Consider the following 20,518-nt stretch of genomic DNA (forward strand, 5'->3'; position numbering starts at 1 on the left):
GAGAGATAAAAAGTTACTTTCTTAGGGAATATAAATCAGACATTAGAGTGAGTTGCTGATTTCTGAGGAAAATGTTTTTTTAGGGCTACTTGTTTTGGCAGTGTACACTCCAGACACATAGAGACATTTATGGTCAAAATGTTCATCCAATCTTATTTTGCAAGTGACTTTTTTTTTCTGTTTAAACTAGTTTTCTTTGGATTGTTTGACTACTCAGTGTTAAATAATTTGTGTTTCCTGCTATCTAAATTTCACAAACTCTCTTTTCTTTATTCAAACATGATCTGGACAGGTATATGGAAACTATCCAATGCTTTGTTCAAGGATTATTTCACTTTCAAATGAAAATTAGCCCAAGCTTTACTCCCCCTCAAGCCATCCTAGGTGTATATGGCTTTCTTCTTTCTGATGAACACAATCTGAGAAATATTAATAAATATCCTGACGCATCTGAGCTTTATAATGGTAGTGAGCGATACCAACGAGTATGAACTGAAGAAAGTGTCTCCATCCGCATCCATCCATCATACATATGTGCTCCACATGGCTCCGGGGGGTTAATAAAGTCCTTCTGAAGCGACATGATGTGTTTGCGCAAATAAATATCCATATTTAACAAGTTATGAAGTCAGATATTCCACCAGATCACCTTCCGTATTCTACATATGAAGAAAGTGTAAAACTCTTGCAAAGCTTACGCTACGCTCTACACCTTCCCTATTCAACTTGCGTAAAAGTAGGGCTGGGTAAAAAATATTGATTTCTCTATTTTAATCAATTCTCATTTAATGAACCGATATTGATTCTTAAATCCCAAGAATCGATTAGTCTAGTCTGTTTTCAGTTGATGAATGAGCAGAATATGTAGCGTCTCCCATCCAATAAATCGCAATAATCTTTGTGCTTTGTTACTTTTGATATTAAGCAAAGTCTCAGATTTCAAATGACGTCCATCTTATTATGAGATTCAGAAAATAAATACCGTTTTGGCGCTGTTTAATGTGGCGTGACAGATCACTTTAGCGCCTCAGTTAAAGAGAAGCATGTGATCATCCTCTCCTCCGCTTTAATACCAGTTACAGCGAAATAAACATGAACATCTGAAGGTATGTTAAAATATACAGTACAACTTACTGAAATCCGTATCATGTCTCGTGTAATCGCTCAATCAGTGTTTCAACCTCGGAAAGACGTCAATAAAACTTAAACAATGTCACGTAACGTCACATTTACCTCAGAAAAACATATTCAGTGACCATAAACTCATTAGTCAGCTAGAAAAATTAACTCTAGAAAGCAGCATTCTGATAAATATAGCTATGCACCGTTACATATTCATTATCATTTTCTTCAATATTTAATGCATGTTTTAAATAAATCAGTTATGACAGCCGCCATTTAAATGTTTATATTTGACAAAAATAATGAACTGGAGTAGAAATATGATTATGTAATTCTAAACTTTATTTAAAATAAAAACATTGAGTGTAATTTAAGTGTTTGTATATACATAAGTTTAACCTTAAATGTTATTATAGTAGTACCAGCTGACTCTCATGTGTAGTTTACAGCATTAGTTGAGAGATTTTCATCATCTAGAAAATTTGCCATGTGCTGAAACTGAAATACTACATCCAAAATAATCGATATCGAATTTAAATCGAATCGAAAGCATGTGAATAGTAATCGAATCGTGAAAATGTTAGTTAGTCAGTGTTAATGTTTTACACTGTTTAATTAATAAAAAAAAGTATATTCGTTGATTCAGTCGCTTCAGTAGCGAAAAAATCGATTTCTCAAATGTATTTCGCGTTTCTTGCTTCTATTCGACATAACGATAGTTAAAAATGACTTTATGACTTTATTAAAATCAGCAGCATGAAACAGTCAAAACATTTCGTTTTTACGATACTGTCAAGACAAGTCTTAACACATTCAAAACTGCATACCCTATTAATCTAATCTAATTCTGAGACTGTCTGTGCTGCAGAAAGAGGCACAGACTTGTAGACGGAGAAAATCAAAAGCACATGTGACCACAACATTTTTGTGTGCTGTTGAGGGGCGTTCGTTCACGCGGACTGGAATAAAACTCATTCCCACCCGGACAGAAACCCCTGAAGCGTTCATACCGTCTGACTCGCATAGTTAGTTCAGTTCTGCAGTATTATTGTTGATTTTGAGGGGCGCACGTGACTCAAATTTCTCTCTTCAGTGGCTCTGGGAAAGATCTCGATTATTGCTGCGTGTTTATTCTGTAGCGACATTAAACTTCACAAGAACCGTTATAAATGGAGTCCTTTTGTGCTTGAAAATTGGCAGCAGACTTTCCTCCAGATTTCACCAGGGAAAACGGTTTTCTTCTAGTCATTCGTGTACAAAAAGGTAAGGGATTTTTTTCTGATATTGGAGATTTAGGCTACTATTTCACTTGTATATATTTTTCTTTTATCTCTGCTTTAAGTTACACTCTTAAAAATAAAGGTTCCAAAATGTTTTTTTTTTTTTTTTTGCATTGATGTCATAGAAGAATCACTTTGGTTCCCCAAAGAATCTTCTTAAAATAACTCATTAATATATATATATATATATATATATATATATATATATATATATATATATATATATATATATATATATATATATATATATATACACAGCTATGGAAAAAAATTAAGAGACCACTTAACATTGATTTCTGAACTTGGAGTGGTCTCTTAATTTTTTCCATAGCTGTATATATATATATATATATATAAGCGAAAGAAACTTTTTTCCACTATAAAGAACCTTTTGAGCAATGGAGGGGTTCATCATATTTTTCCTACCCTTTTATTTGAGCGCTGTTTATATCCAGCTGCAGAACCGCAGCACCAGCAGTTTCAGAACCACAGGCACATAACCGGAAGTGAGGGCGAGGCTTATACATTAATAGTTTCGTTATCCATACACGCAATATTCTATAATATAAGCTGTTTTCACATGGATTTTGATTGATGTTTACAATATTTACCAACAGTACTTTTAAATAAAATCACTTTTATGTTCATACAATATGCATAAGATATCACGATGTACAAAAGTTTAAAACAGGCTACTTAAAGGGTTAGTTCACCCACAAATGAAAATGATGTCTTTTATTACTCACCCTCATGTCGTTCCACACCTTTAAGACGTTCGTTCATCTTAGTAACACAAATTAAGATATTTTTTGATGAAACCCGATGGCTCAGTGAGGTCTCTATAGCCAGCAAGTTAATTTACAATTTCAGTGCCCAGGAAGCTACTAAAGATGTATTTAAATTAGTTCATGTGAGTACAGTGGTTCAATCTTAAAGGATTAGTTCACTTTCAAATTAAAATTTCCTGATAATTTACTCACCCCCATGTCATCCAAGATGTTCATGTCTTTCTTTCTTCAGTCGAAAAGAAATGAAGGTTTTTGATGAAAACATTCCAGGATTTTTCTCCATATAGTGGACTTCAATGGACTCCAAACAGTTGAAGGTCAAAATTACAGTTTCAGTGCAGCTTCAAAGGGCTTTAAACGTATATGACTAAATTGTCATATTCAATATGCTAGTGCAAGTATATAACAATTTATTTCAAACTTTGACCTGAGGAGGGCAGTAATACACTTAGCAGCGTCTACACTGCTGAAATTCTAATAGAGAAGAAGAAGAGAGCTAGTTCAAGATGAGCATTTATGGTTAAAATGTATAAAATTTTAATGTCTTTTTAGAAAATGATCGATGGTTTCTCTAGATAAGACTCTTATTCCTCATCTGGTATCGTTTAAAGCTCTTTGAAGCTGCACTGAAACTGTAATTTTGACCTTCAACCATCTGGAGTCCATTGAAGTCCACTATAAGGAGAAAAATCCTGGAACGCTTTCATCAAAAATTTATTTTCGACTGAAGAGAGAAAGACATGAACATCTTGGTTGACATGGGGGTGAGTAAATTATCAGGAAAATTTCATTTGAAAGTGGAGTAGTCCTTTAATATTATAGAATACTTTTTTGTGCGCCAAAATAACGACTTTTCAACGATATCTAGTGATTTCAAAACACTGCTTCGAATGTTTTGTTTCGAATCAACGGCAGGGTTGCCAGGTTTTCACAACAAAACCCGCCCAATTGCTCCTAAAAACTAGCCCAAAACTAGCCCAATCGCATTTCAGGGGGGTCCCATGGTTAAAATCGTGTTCTGGGGGGTAAAATACGTGTTTTTGGTGGGGCTCCTCTGGGGAAATTCGCATTTTTCTGGCTAAATATCACGTTATTTGGGGTCGATTCAACCCGCGAACATGAAAAACAACCCGCGGCAACAGTGTAAAAGTAGTGGACTTGGCAACACTGATCAGCGGTAAACTGCCAAACTGCTGAAGTCACGTGACTTGGGCGCTCTGAATCATTGATTCGTAACAAAAGATTTGAAGCAGTGTTTCAAATTTTTGGGTGAACTATTAATGTCAATGACTGGATACAAACACATCTTGCTACTTAAAGGATATAGGCTATAACTATACACCGCATTTATTTGAAAAATATGAATAAATGTGTGTTGTAAAGTGTTTCCCATTTGGCTACATATGTGATTATTTCCTTCACGCTCATGTTGATACAAAAAAATATTTAGATTATGTAACGTATTTAATGTCATATAAATAACCATTTAATACAAAGCCTTGAAAAAGTGAAATGTGTATAAATAGGATATTTAAAAATATATATATATAAAAATAGGTTTAAAATGTGTTTAAATGCTCATAATAAAAATATAAACATGCAAACAATCAACTTAAAACACAAAGATGTTGACTTATATAAGCCCATATCATGGCATTTCTGCAGAAAGACCAGTCTTTTCATCCCTGAAAATTAAGTTTTATTAATTAATATTTATTAAATATTAACATGAATAATACATTTTGACAAATCCAAAAAAAAAAAAAAGCTTTAATGATAAAATGTGAAAGACGTGAATAATGCCAATACCTCTGTGTCTTTAAGTAGTATTATATATTATAAATATTATCTATATGGTTACTATATGGTTACATATTTATTATTATATATTTTCAAAATTACATGGTTAAAAGTATATATTTTTTTCAGTTTATACAAATTAGTTCATGCCGAATAAACTAACCAAAAATAGTTTGTATCCATTAACATGCTAATTAAAAATCCTCATTGCACATCAACTCAATGATAAACTGGCGCTGTTTGATTGATTGATTGATTGATTGATTGTAAAGGGATCGTTCTTTGATTGCTTTCTATATATAATTTAATCACAGACTTGTTGTTGAGCACATGAAAGCAATGATCTCGTTGATATAAGTCGATTTCTGCATAAACAGAAGTTATATTAAACTTTTTTTTTCCATTTCTTGGTAGGTCAATATTTCATCCTGTTCATCACAGTCATATATTGCTCATTGGTTTTGAAACCGTTTCCCACAGGTTGAAGATGTCCAACTGCACCCTTAACATCACCGACACAGTCCTGAACCTACAAACAGTCACTTCGATTCCCACCTTCATCCTCGGGGTCTTGGGAAACATATACGTCCTGGTGATGTTCTGCCGGCGTCGCAGAGCAGACTGGACCTACATGAACATCTACATCACCAATATGTCCATCGCCGACTGCATTCTGTTGGTGTTCCTTCCCGTTAAGATCCATTACTACAACAGGCCATTGGAAGTCGAATTAACGGCACTGTGTAATTGTGTGTTGTCGGTTTATTACATCAACATGTACGTGAGTATCTTCACCGTCACCGCCATAAGTGTGGTGCGGTATGTGGCCATCAAGTATCCCTTGAAGGCCAGGCAAATTTTCTCTCGTACGAACGCTCTGGTGATTTGCGGTCTCATATGGTTCACCATTGGCTGCATCAGCCCGGTTTACTTCGTGACAGACTCTAGTAACGATAAAACCATGTGTTTCCAGAGGGTCAGAGAAGGCCTGTCGTTGCATTTCATCCTGTTGTTGATCATTGTTGGGTTCCTCTTGCCATTTATGATCATACTGTTCTGCTCCCTCAGGATCATTCACACTCTGCGGAAGCAGCTGAACATCGGATCCCGTTCGGAAAAGATCCAATGCATGTTCATCATCGCGGCCAATCTCATTGTGTTTGTCATATGCTTCTTCCCCGTCCACTTGGGCTACTTCGTTAAATACGTCGTGCAATACGACTACGTAAACCCAGAGGATAAATACAGCTGCAGCGATAAGCAGCTCGCGCACAACTTCCTGCACAGCACTCTTTCCATTTCCAGTATGAACTGCGGTTTGGACTGCTTTAGCTATTTTTTTGCCACCAAAACCTCATGGAATATGTGCCGCGCAAACAAAAATGAGAAAGGAAAACGAATTATGACACATGCATATTCTGAAAGAGTTAGCAAAAAGTGAAGAAGAACCAGAAACAAGCGATAGAGGCATTGCTTACGCACATGTAAAATAATGCATTTATCAAAATACATTGTCAAAACCATGAAGAGGAAATGACTTTGAAGCATTGGAGGTGTTGATGGACATCTTCTGCATCTGTGTTTTGATCATCGTTCTGAATCCCATCCAGGGCCCGTATGTATAAAGCCGCTCAGAGTAAAATTTTAGTCTTAAGTGTGTCAAAATTCTAAGAATGGAGTGATTTTACTCTTATTCTTAGACTTAAGAATATGTGTGATTCATAAAGGTTCATAAGTGTCAAGACTAGGTCTTAGATCTTAAATTATTTAAGAGTGCTAGAGAGGTGTCTTAACCAGGGGCGTTTCATCCGAGTAGGCAAGGGAGGCAGTGCCTCCTCAAAAAATAGGATGAGGAAATAATCCATATTACATATAAAACAAAACAAATATTACAAATTATGACATTAAAAAGAGCGCAAGTCACGCGTATTTCTTAAGGAACACTGCCCAACAGCGACTCCCGCAGGTAAAGTTCACAGAGGAGTCATTCTTTACAGTCTATGGAGTCTTGCCTCCCTTTCCTCTCATAGAAAACCATATAAAATCATCAGACCCCCGGCGCGCGGTGCGTTTTGTGGGGGGTTATTGAGAATGAATGGGGGAAAGTCACGTGAGAGGAGGCAACGTCTCCATCGCGCTGTCATTGGATGTAATTGGTTATGATTGGATATGATTGGTTTGTGCGATAAATCCCGCCTCTTGTTGACGTGCGCTTTCCGCGCGCGTAGGTTTGACTGAACAAATGATGGCGTCAATCGGAAGACTAATTGAAAAGTAAGTAAACAGATCACAGTTAGATATTACCGCTTTATGTCACGTCAAAATTAAACTTGAAATGGACTGAAATCATGATGACTGCGGGTTTTTTTTAGTGCGATCAGCTTGGTGAAATTAAAAATACAATTCGTGTCTGTGTCAGACGGTGTTTACGGAGCATGACTGATGATCCAAAATATCCTAGGTTGACAATTAAAAAGAAAAAACGCAATACACAAATAAAATATATTGTTTAAATTATTATTGCCTTTAGTTATTATTTTGGAATGAATGTAGAAATGCTTAAAACACTAACTTGATGAGATTGACTTGGTTTGTTAATGTAAAATTACAAAATATAATTTTTTTTTTTTTTTTGATGTACTGTAAAGTAATGTTCATTTAACAAGGAAGATGTGTCAACTTTAATTTACATTGATTTATAAAAAAAAATGTGCCTCCTCATTTCAGAACACCACTGCACGCCACTGGTCTTAACCTAGTTAAGAGTAACAAGATGGCAGCAAAAAAGAGGAGATATATGCTTTCCAATGAAGATATGATGTATTGGAGTTATATGATGACATGGAGTTGATAAAATGATATAAACTTGATTGACAATTCTTTTTGTAACTGCACTAATAAGAAATGTAATAACTTTAAGTAAATGTAATAAATATTACTTAAACAATAATTCATGTTTAATGCATTTTAAAAACATTGAAAGGTGCTTTTTGCGATTTCTCAAATTCATTGTTGACCACTGTTGATATTTGAAATCAACCCAAACAAACACACCCCTCTCTTCATTGCTCCGCCTCCAAAACTCACTGTCCAATCCTAACCTCTGAGGCGCCACCCTGCTCTGAGTCGGTCAAGAACCCCGGCCTGATCGCTGCTGGCACGTGAGGCGAATGCACTACCAATGATGTTAAACACCTCATTCTCTAGTGAATACAACAAAATTCGTTTTTCATATTTAATTGGTTGTCTCTTGTTTTTTTATGTGTTCATAATTTCTTTGTATGACAGACTGGCCAAACATAATTTGAAATAATTTGAAACTTCATTTCAAGGTTGAAGATGTCCGTTTTCATATCGCTGGACATCACAATTGGCCTCTACTCTATGGCAGTTCATTGACTTTCCAACTGACCATCAAACCATGCGGCAAAAGAAAGCCACGTTTATGTTGACTGTGGGCTTCCCTGCAGATGTTGGAGCCGTTGATGAACTCGTGACACATCATTGCTCTAACTGTTAATGAGGAGACATATATCAATAGAAAAAGATTCCACATCATCAATACTAATTTGTGATAATTTTGCACAATGCAAAGCAATTGCTTTTAAATAATTGTAAATATTAAAACGTTTGTGTTTTTTTATATATATTATCGTTATTATTGTTTTTTATAATAACATTAAATGACTGTTTTTGTGCTGCTGTGACTTCACCCTTCCAGGGTCCCTATTGGCTGATTCAGAGGTTAAGGGCGGCCATTTTGAGTTGACATCATTGTAGTCCTTAGTTCACAACACTTAAGTCAGCACTTAAGAATCCGGCTTACACTTTACTAAAAGTTGCTTTTAGCCTCTTTATAAAAGTTTCCTACTCTTAGAAAACTCCTACTCTTTACTAAGAATTTTTTGGCACTTAATTCAAAACTTAAGACTATTCTTAAGAGCATTTCTGAGAAGTTTTATACATATGGGCCCTGGTGAAGAATTTTTCAGCTTTTTGCTCAAAATTCAGCTTTTTTGTGAAAACTTACCCACATTCAAGTTTTGATAAAAAAGAATGCATGAAGCTAGAATAAAATGTTTGTTTGTTTGTTTGTTTGTTTGTTTAAAAGCATGTTCATTCATACATTGCATGTTCAGATATTCATACATGTTCAGATATTCACATTATATGTTCAGATATTCATACATGTTCAGATATTCACATTGCATGTTCAGATATTCATACATGTTCAGATATTCACATTATATGTTCAGATATTCATACATGTTCAGATATTCACATTGCATGTTCAGATATTCATACATGTTCATATATTCATACATGTTCATATATTCATACATTGCATTTTCAGATATTCATACCCGTTCAGATATTCATACATGTTCAGATATTCATACACGTTCAGATATTCATACTACAAAATACTGAACTTTTGTGAAAGTTATCAAAAATGCTTTCATTATAAAGTCCTTTTGTGAACGTTGTATAATGGATTACAATATTAAACCTGGCTTTTGCATCAATAAAAAACTTGTATATTAATGCTGGAATGGCTAGTTAACTTAAATTATTTAAGCTGTACAATGAGTCTAAAGTGTTTCTCTTTCAACTCATAATTAGAATCTCGAGATCAGTGTGTTAAAATAAATAATTCAAGATCAGCTTTATGAAGGTCAATTTTGGGTCCACTGTTATTTTCCTTATATGTCAATGATTTACCAAATTGTTGTAAGGGATCTAAATATCAGCTATATGCAGATGATACAGTCATTTATGTATCGGCACAGACTCCATGCTTAGCTGCAGATATATTAACAAATGAAATGACTGTCGTGTCACAGTGGCTGCAAAAAAAAAACGGTTTGATCTTGAATTGTTCAAATATTGTTCAAAAATGATTTTTCTCAATGTGTTTTTCAATGAGGATGAAGGAAATGAATGATTTTATAATTAAGATCAATCAAAAGGCAATAGAGGCAGTTTTAAATATTTAGGTGTTATTTTAGATTCTCATACTTTGATGTGCATGTGAAGAAAATCAGAACAAACCTGAATTGTTTTTATATGATTAGACCACATCTATCTCTAAAAGCAGTTACGTTATACATGCATGCAATTATCTTATTGTGCGATTGTCTGGAATCAGGTTTCTCAACTGACTATCAAACCTGTTTGATCTCTATACAAACAAACACTAAAACTTTTGGCATCATTGTAATATTTTAATTTGCTGGGGCTGCAAATTAGCCTTTGGCTAGAGCCTGAATGTGGAGCATCAACTGCTTGAAATTGTATCAATATTATACTGCATTGTCCCTGTTAAATAAACTAATAAAATAAATAAACTCAGAACTGTTTACTCAACGACCTTGAAATTAAACATTGCAAGGGTTCAGATAATGTTATCGCTGATGCGCTGTCCCGAGTGTGCACTTTAGTGACAATGTGTTTACAATCATGTACGTGTTTTGCTCTTAAGTTGAAGTTGTTCAACATCTTTTGATTCTGTTTATGCCTTATATTATCTATGTTTGTTAACCTTTTACGTTCTTTTTGATTTAAGGGAATGTAGGGAGAGGGAGCCATTTTTGTTTGTACTTCACTGTTTTTCTCCTGGTTATTGCTATAGGGAGAGAGGGAAGTATGTATTTTATTTGTGGATTATACACAGCAAAATCCCCAGAGTTAAATCAACTCTGCTCAGAGTACATATGGTCCCTCTCTAAATAGTGTTAAAATAACAATGAAGCAGAGTTAAAGATAATGAAAAAATTAAGCGATTAATTAAGTGATGAATGAGCGTTATTGATGAACACCTGCTGTTAACAAGCAGAATCACTGAAAAGATATTCACCCCCTACTGAGATCTTAAGAGATATAATGTATTATATCTTCAGTTGATTTCATCTAAGACTGAAGTCAGTTATAGTTCTTGTGTTTCTCTTTTCTTCATTGACTCTGCTTGTTAACAGCAGGTGTTCATCACTACCGCTCAATCATCACTTAATTATCTCATTAACTTTAACTCTGCTTAAGTGTTACTTTAACACTATTTAGAGAGGGACCATATGTACTCTGGTGATTTTGATGTGTATTTGTCTAGGTCATTTATACAATTCTTGGGTTAGTTAGGGTTAGAAGTCTTTGTTCCCTACACATTCATTAATACTTTGAGAATACTGTAAGACTGATGCCAGAGTGCCTGGACCAAGAAAGGTCTACTCTTTGAGAAAACAAAGTAAATTAACATTTGAACTCTATCTTGCAAATTAGCATCCCCTTCCGAGATGCAATCACACCTCAGCAATGCCTTAATCTACATTTCACTCCCTTCACCCTCTTCCCCCATCTCTTCTCTCTACATACAGAGATGACCTGAAATTCACCCAAAATCTATCTGGTTTAATGTGAACAATCATCAAAGAATGATATACAATGTTTTGTATTGTTTGAAATGTCTCAGTGCAACTGATACAATGTTCTCATCTACATGTAAGTAAACCAAAGGTATTAAAGGTTTTAAGAGATACTTTGGTTCCAACTGTGGGTGTGCCCCTTTCCCAGGGTCTTTCATCCAAATTATCTTCTGTTCCACAGCAAGGTGCGAACCCCCGAGGTCTGTGACCCTAGTCAATGCAAATTCTGATTGTGAGTTCATCACCCTCACATTGGGGGTTTGGTCTGAGTATTTAAAGAAATGTTGCAAAAGGCTCAGGGCGACTCCAAGACACTCAGCAATGTGTATTTTTATAATGTCAGGTGTGCATCTTACTCTATTTCTGAGCATTTGATGTTTTGTATTGATCACCTTTGAATTGATTTTAGAGCTCCTACTAACGCTTGGCATTAGTTCAAGTGTACTTAGACTTTAAAGGCTAAAAGGGAATTCCGTTTAGGGCAACAAATGTTGATCGACCAACCTAAATAGGGTGAGCCTTACCTCTGTTTATTGTAACGTTACTCTAGCTAAGTGTACATGGGAAACCATGGCATAACCAAACCAAAGCTAGAGAAGTAACATTGGTCGGCTTATCTGTAGTAGTGGTTATGACCCCTGACTAGAGTTAGTGTTACTTTAATTCAAGTGTATACAGATCTAAGGGGACTACACAAATATTTTTAGAGAAAGCAAGCATGAGAGCGGCACTCTATTAGTATAGTCAATTACCTCTGTCTAGTGACCAAGACTGACGAGTTTGTGATCGTGGGCCCGCATATTAATGAATGGCCAGTGCGAGGACCCTGTCCGACACTGAGAACAGAATGAACAAGTACAGTAAGAGTAAAGAGTTAAATACAATATTCAAATGTAAAGCTAAATTATTATTCAAATGACCAATTGGCATTCTAAACTAAATTCGAGGTCATAATAACATGGAGATTATTTGGAATTAAACTACTTTGCCACGCTGAAAAGACGTAACGCGCAAGAAACCTTCCCCGTCCGGTAGGAAACCGCCGTTGGGCCGATTGGGCGGGCCTTACATCACTATTTTTGTTTATCAATCTTTATCTAAATTATATAAATTTTAATTGGTGTTTGTGTTGACTCTGGGATGGGAGGTTGGATTGCCCTGGTTCTCTCTCCAAGTTTTTCTTTCTTTAGTTGTTTTTTAATTTTACTTTGTTACTGGCTCCCCAGCCCTAGATGGTTAGTTATGTAACAATACAGTTGCTTGTTAACCTACTAATGCTACAATTTTCCACAGCATCCAGCTAAAGCTGTTTTCTGGGAATTAAGTCAACTTTGAACATGAACCTGTTCGATATATCCCACCCTGTCTTCCTGTTTCAGTTGAATTGAAGTCAACACAATGAATAATGCTGCACATTCCAAGGTACTTTAGTTGTTCTTTTAAGATTTGCATCCATGGCCAAATTCCAATTGGAAGTGAGCACAGGAAGGGCCGAACCCTGGAAGTCGCTTTGGTTAGTCACCATTTTAATAAAATTTTAGCTTTTCCATATAACCTACATACACATTGTTATTTATCCTGTAAAAATCAATTGTAGTATAAACAATAGCTTAAATACTATAATATCCAGATGTGTTTTGAAGATATGTTTTGGCTAGAACATGCTAGCCAAGTAACTGTGGCGAAAGAATCCAGGGAAAGAAAAGGAAGGAGAGACCCTGCAAATGAGAACATTGGTTAAATATAAACATGTGAATTGCGAGTGAGATGGTCAAATGTCGTGCAGCATCTCTGCTTTGTTGGTTTTTCCAATAAAGTCTTTTTTTTTTTGAGTTCTGGAACTCTGCCTCCTGAGCTTCATTGGCAAGAAAGAGAAGACTTTTCTACATGACAGTAAACCCATATATGGGCCGTTCTGCAGAATTGGTGCAAACTGCTGTCCCATAACCAAAAAACACATGTAAAAAGCATTTAAATATTCAATTTTTAGATGTTTACTAAGATCCTATTATCCATTGAATCCCATAATAATATTTAAAATATCAGTAAGCTCAATTGTATATAAAATCATTATTTATTGGGTATTTCAAATGGGAGGAGTCTGTTCCATACATGCCAGCTTGTGAAAATGATATTGAAATACTTTTTGCAATTTTTTCTATTGTTCTTTTTAAAAGTGCTTCTTTTTTTCTTCTTCTTTTTTTAAAGGGGAAAAAAAGTGAAGTAAAAAGAAGTTTTGTTTTATTATTAAATCATGAAAATTTATGTAAAAAAAAAAAAAGTCCCACATTTTCAAAAAAGTCCCCACATTGTTAAAATTTTAATTGTTATTGATTTACCTGTGAAACCTTTTTTAAAAAAAAAAAAAATAGGAAAAAAATATATTTACAATCTTAATAGGTCAATGTAACCCTTCTTATTAAATGATTTATTATTGTGTTTCATTAGTGACAAATTTGGGGAGAGGAAAAATATTCCAAAACTTTCTGAAAATACAATATGAGAATTAACTGCACAATTGGTTCAAAGTCAGAGTTGGAAACGTCTTGAAAAAAATATGTATTTTTACACAAATTTTGTTTGTATGCAAATTGTATAATATCTAAGGTACATATTTGTTGTATTTTCAGAAAGTTTTGGAATATTTTTCCTCTCCCCAAATTTGTCACTAACGAAACAAAATAATAAATCATTTAATAAGAAGGGTTGCATTGACCTATTAAGATTTTGTTTACATCTACCTTGTAAGTATATTTTTTGCTATTTTTCACAGTTTTCACAGGTAAATCAATAACAATTACAATTTTAACAATATTTCAAGTGTAATTTATGAGATTTGTTGTATTTTAAATCCAATCTTTCTTTGTAAAATGCGTAAAGTTTATCATAATTTACATTCATTAGTTTGAATATACACTGAACCAAACACTATAATAACATCTTAGTTGATCATTCAATGTACTTTATTTTTGACAAAACATCCATGTTTCAGTCGTGACTGCACATTTTCGGCAGTGACAGTAATGTGTTTTTAGTGACCACATCATGTTAACTTATAAAACATACTAAAACATAATAAAATACTATTGATATGCATAACTGTATTAAAATTTTGTTTATTTCCCCCAAATAAATGAAATGTACTCCCTTTTGTCACTACCAAAACAATGATGACATGTTTTGGTCATGACTTTTTCAGTAGTGACAATAGATTTTGAGTCTAGCTCAAAGATGATAACTAAATTTTACTGGATAACACTCAAAAAAACAATGATGTTACAACTGAAACTTCACCACATGTAGTGACAATTTTAGACACTATTGAGCGCTCAAAGATGATAATCAGCACATGCTTATCTAGCACAGCTCTGAACAGTAGTACACACATAAAAACTACATTTTATGGAGTAACACCCAACAAAGTTTGCTTAATTGCAGAAAAAAAGGTGTTTGTTAGTGACGTTCCTTAAAGTTCCACACAGATTTTCAGACTTTTGAACACATTTAACTCAGAATGATGATCTACCTGCTGTGAAAGAGAGCGGGAGGAACAGGAATATTTCCTGATCAAAAATCTAGAAGTGTGTTAAAATCTCGGCCAATTAACTAAAACATTCAGTGTTTCGGTAGTGACGTGAAAATGCGGGACACATTTATAAAAATATATTTTAAAGAACAACAATGGAAAAAATTACAAAAATTATTTCAATATCACTTTCACAAGTTAAAATTTAGGGTTTAGGGTTCAGGACAGACCTCCCAACTATGAGTAGTATGATGATTTTATATATAATAATCTTACTGATATTTTAAATATTATTGTGGGATTCAATCGATAGGCCTTAATAGAAGGATCTTGATAAACATCTAAAATTTGAATACTTAAATGATTTTTAAATGAGTTTTGTTGTTGTTGCGGGATAGCAGTTTGCACCAATTCTGGCCCTTATATGCATATTTACTTTAGAGTTGAAAATGATTTTGTGACTTGTGAAAATGACTTGTAAAACTATAGTATCATCTTTCAGTCGCTAGGGGGGATTAATCGCCAGTGTATTCAGGTGAGCGCTTTCGTTTTGAATAAGCGTCCCCCTCCTTAAGTGCCCTTCAAGGTGCACAAACGCGTTTGGAATTCACCCCAGGTGCATCACTTTAGGATACCTGCACGCAAACAAGGTAAGACATTTTATCTGACAAAAAAACGTGTCAGAATCAGACTGGAACAGATACATTTCCAGTAAAACTTTCAATGGAAACGCTTCATTTTTACTGATTAAATGATAATAGACTATATTCGCCGCGCGTGAAATTCGCGGAAGTTGTGAATACTTTTAAACAAACAGTCCGAAAGAACTGACTCGATGAAATGAATAGAATTTCTCAATGGTAATCTAATTCATTGTTTAGACATGGTTGTAATTCACTCTCGTGTTTGCAGGTGACACAGCGGGAAAGTTTATCAAATATAAGCTAGAGTGCCTAGAGTACTTTTCATATAAATCAACAGACAAAATTCAATCATTTAACCACACGTTCCCACAATATACGGTCAGACGATTCGTTTATTAGAACGAACCGAACAAACAGATCCCTAAAAGGTGAAAACCGAAACAGAATCACGTAACTCTTCCCACAGAACCACCAAAGAAAGTGTGTTATTTCGCTCCGTCTCCATGTATTAACATATCTGTGTAAAATGCATTGCATTAGGTCTACATGAAGTACTGCATTTTATTTTGAAGGGCATGATGTTTTAAGTGTTTTTCCATGAGGAACAGATCTCATTTTTTCTTTCTCTAGTAAAGCGTGTGAAGAGGTAAGAGTTTTTTGTGTTGGTTAGACTTTTGAACAATGTATTCTTTCAACAACGTTTATGTTACTTTGCTATTGTAATAATAAGTGTATTAAAATATGTTCATAAACTTTATATCACACATTTACATTATCTACAAATATTGAATTTTAGCTCTCGCACATTTTAATAGTCTATTTATAAACGCGTCTTTAACCAGACTGAACACAAAATGCATTCAGCTAAAATGAAATGATACTAAAACTGCCAGTAGGTGGCGGCAAATCGTCATTCAATTAAATGATTCATATGAAGGTAAATGATATCATAAAGAATCGCATATGCAGGGTAATATTTGTGGAAGTGTAAGAGTAAATTAATTTTGTATCTGCATTTGAAGATGTGTAACGGTGTAAATCCCCGTAACGTCTGCAAGATGTCTGTTGAAGAACACTTCATCTGGAAAACATCTGCTGTTTACAAGCTTTTGATAGACGTCAGTTTTACATACATTCTAATTCATAAACATCTTAAATACATTTTCTAAACGTCTGTTTGACATCTGACAGGGCATAAAGGAAATTTAGATATTTAAATATACAAATATGAGGTACTAATATTTATGTGGGAATCCAGCAACTAGGGAACACACAGCCATGTATGTTTATATGTGGGGCGATACAGGCATCTATTGGTTACACGATGGTATTGCAGCTGATAAATGATGAATAATTTAGAGATAAATATTTAGTAAATATTTTAGTAATATTTTGTAAAATCCCCTTAAATTATGTCAGAAGATATAAACCACTCAGGCATAACATTATGACCACCTTCCTAATATTGTGTTGGTTCCCCTTCTGCAGCCAAAACAGCCCTGACCCATCGAGGTATAGACTAGACCCGCAGCAGAAATACAGCGGTTACCCCGGTAAACAAACAGTGCTGCACTTATAAAGGCATTATCTGGAGGTAGGACGAAAAGAAAATGGCATGCCGGGGAAAAAAATATGAATATCTTGGCAAGAAATTAATTAACGTCGGCCCGTTTTACTAATTCTTTCCTCATTTTAAGTAAATTGTGTGTATGATAATTTGCCCCCATATTTTAATAAATTGTGGCCATGTTGTAATAATTTGTTCCCTTATTTTAGTTAAATCAAAACAAGGGAACAAATTAATTCAGTGTACCCACAATTTAGTAATTTGTGGCCAAGATTTTTTTATTTTTCATGTGCAGGACTTAGATTTATATCTCCACTTTTTTGTTATTTTATATTGATATTTATTATATTAAGTTCATAATTAATATAATAATAATTATATTAATTATGAACTTATAATACCTAATACCTTTAATACAGTAATAATAGTGCAGATAGACTGCCACCATGACCCATAATGCAACTCTTCCCACGGCAGTCGAAATGTCTCATCTGCACCATGATGATTTTCCTGGCAAGTGAAATGGGTGAAACATAGCAAAGGCTGCTACTGAGTCTAAGATGGACTAACACACACGATAGTAAAGCTGTTTATCATAAAGAAGGAAACAAAAATGTCCTCATGAAAATCATTTATTACCATAAACTGCATTGACTCAACACAATGCAAAGTGTAATTATGAAGTCTGTATTTTAAATTTCCCACAGTTTTTAAGATGTCCAACTGCAACCTGAACATCACCGCTGGCATCCAGAACCTTCAGCTGGCCTCACTGATTCCCACCTTCATCCTCGGGGTCCCGGGAAACATATACGTCTTAGTGATGTTCTTCCGGCGTTCCAGAGCAGACTGGACCTACATGAACATCTACATCACTAATATGGCCATCGCCGACTGCATCGTTCTGGTGCTTCTTCCCATTCGCATCGCGTCCTACTATGAAAACACCTGGAAACTGTCCAAACTCTGGGACCAGACGAACAAAGAGCTGTGTTACGTTCTTGTGTCGGTTTATTACGTCAACATGTATGTGAGTATCTTCACCATCACTGCCATAAGTGTGGTGCGATACGTGGCCATTAAGTATCCCATGAAGGCCAGAATTATTTTGTCTCGTAGAAACGCTCTGGTGGTTTGCGCGCTCATTTGGTTGGTCACGTGCTCCTTTAGCGCGGCTTTCCATCACGTGGATGATCCGAAGAATATCACCACGATCAAGTGCTTTCAGAAGAATAAAGAAGAGGAACTGCCGTTGGCGTTCATTCTCGTGCTGAACATCGTCGGGTTCCTCGTGCCGTTTCTCATCATGTTGTTTTGCTCCGTCAGAGTCATTTACACGTTGAGGAAACAGTTGGAAATCGGGTCCCGTAGCGAGAAAATGATCCAGTGCATGTTCATCATCGCGGCTAACCTGGTTGTGTTCCTCGTATGTTTCTTCCCCGTTCACTTCGGGTTTTTCTTGAAGTACATCGCGCAGGCTTATGGGTACAGTTGTGACGTGCAGTCTTTCGCGCATAATTTTGTTCACTTCGCCATGTGCGTCTCCAGTATGAACTGCGCTTTGGACTGCTTCAGTTATTACTTCGCCACCAGAACTTCTTGGATATTGTGCTGCACGAAAAAAACTGAAAGAAACGAAGAATATGAATGTGAATATAACAAGGTGACTTAGCATTATCAAAATATATTTGAATTAGTGCTGTCAATTGATTTAAAAATACTTAATTAATCGCACATTTTGAAGTAATAAAATCGCGATTCATTGCACCTAACATTAACGTTTTTAATGTATTTTTATATTGTAATACTTTCACATTGAATCTCAAAAATAGTGTAGAAACAATATAAAGAGTAAAAGATAAAGAAAATATTTTTAATGTGTTAAACTGAAAAAAAAGTCAGTGTCGACTTTGACAGCCCTAATCTGAATTATAATAAACTGTGAAATATATATGTATATTACAGTTTGTCAACTTTATAAGTGGGCTCATGTAGCAGAAAAAAATTAACACGTTTTATTTCATAATACAATTGTGTATTTTTCATATTTAGTATTAAACAATACTTAGTTTATGTGAAATATAAATATAAAAGGAATTGATATATATATATATATATACAATATAAATTAAAATACATACAAAATATTAATATAAATTATAACTTAATCATTTAATTTGGACTACATATGCTGTAAAGATATATATTTATTTATATATTTTGGTTTCTGCCTACTGTAATTGTTTTCGTCAAACATTGATTTCATCCAAATTGAAAACATGTTTGTTAAAAAAAAGTCATAATGCTGATTAGTTTATAAACATAAAACATAAACATGACAGGATGTAAGCGTCATTGTAATGTTTGACAATGGTATTAATGGGTGATTCTTCAATTAGGGGAACTTTTATGTCCCCAGATTATACATTCATGTTAAAAATAATATATTATAAAATAAATAGTTTAGTTATGTCAAATAATATTTATTGCACCACCAAAAAATGTTATACACAAAAATCAGTATGATTTCCATGTTTAAAAATGTTTTCATCACTAATATTTGGCTACTCAAGCCTTGTCCCCAACCCAGACTTTAAAACTTGTCTGCTCTGAAAATGTGATAAAATGTTATCAGTTCATTAAAAAATCACAATATATGTTTAAACAGTAACTTAAAAAGGCACTTGATGCATAATTTGGGTTCATATCTGTGCAATTTGTGAATATTTTTAACAATTTAGTATTGTCCACAACAATACTGTCATTACCGCGACAGTCTATGATTACAACAAGGATTTTTTTGGGGGTAAGACTTGTTTATGCCGTAACCATGGAAATGAAGACCAGCAGGGGAGCACATGTCAGCCATGGAAGAACAGTGACATTTGATGTCTGAAAAAGTAAGTAATTTAATCATGAATTCCTTCTGATCATGGAGTAGACTTATTCAGCGTCATTACCATTAATGCTGTAGCGGCAATATTGTGATAAATATATGTATATATTCACATGATTTATGTGTATTTAAAGTTCTTTTTGTACTAGCTGTTGAGTGATGTTAGCAAATCCATGACCTAGCATCTTTTTTTCCTGAAAAACAAAAAAAATGTCATTACCGCAACACGTCATTACCAACACACAACTTGTTGTGATGGTAATGACAAGTGATGGTGGTAATGACATGTTCTGTGTCACTATCTATATCATATTATGTGTTTATAAATTAAGTTAAAGAAGCATAATAGTGTTATTTTACAATGAAACTTAAATGAGATGCCTTACTTCCTAAAACTATTTTTCTTATTTTTTAACTAGAATGGCTCCCAAGAAATCAGCTAAAAGGTCTAGAGATTAAGGAAAAAAATTTAAGGA

The 20,518-nt window shown here is 34.4% G+C and overlaps 2 protein-coding genes across 3 annotated transcripts; both read left to right on the forward strand.

Annotated features, from left to right (window-relative positions):
* The first annotated feature begins 1,939 nt into the window (after nucleotides 1–1,939).
* On the forward strand, nucleotides 1,940–8,996 carry gpr35.1 (G protein-coupled receptor 35, tandem duplicate 1). Of its 2 annotated transcripts, none has more exons than XM_067398864.1 (2): nucleotides 1,940–2,385; nucleotides 5,405–8,996. In XM_067398864.1, exon 2 carries the CDS (start codon nucleotides 5,478–5,480, stop codon nucleotides 6,429–6,431), a length of 954 nt encoding a protein of 317 aa, XP_067254965.1. In that variant the 5' UTR covers nucleotides 1,940–2,385; nucleotides 5,405–5,477; the 3' UTR covers nucleotides 6,432–8,996. The 2 variants fall into 2 exon arrangements, with proteins under 2 accessions (XP_067254965.1, XP_067254964.1); XM_067398863.1 differs by having other exon boundaries at nucleotides 1,942–2,385; nucleotides 5,471–8,996.
* Nucleotides 8,997–15,545: 6,549 nt separating this feature from the next.
* Nucleotides 15,546–18,818, forward strand: gpr35.2 (G protein-coupled receptor 35, tandem duplicate 2). The gene is made up of 2 exons (XM_067397001.1): nucleotides 15,546–15,585; nucleotides 17,854–18,818. Exon 2 carries the CDS (start codon nucleotides 17,862–17,864, stop codon nucleotides 18,816–18,818), a length of 957 nt encoding a protein of 318 aa, XP_067253102.1. The 5' UTR covers nucleotides 15,546–15,585; nucleotides 17,854–17,861.
* Nucleotides 18,819–20,518: the final 1,700 nt, after the last annotated feature.

The sequence above is a fragment of the Chanodichthys erythropterus genome, chromosome 10 (assembly GCF_024489055.1).
Source record: "Chanodichthys erythropterus isolate Z2021 chromosome 10, ASM2448905v1, whole genome shotgun sequence".
NCBI classification, from domain to species: Eukaryota; Metazoa; Chordata; class Actinopteri; order Cypriniformes; family Xenocyprididae; genus Chanodichthys; species Chanodichthys erythropterus.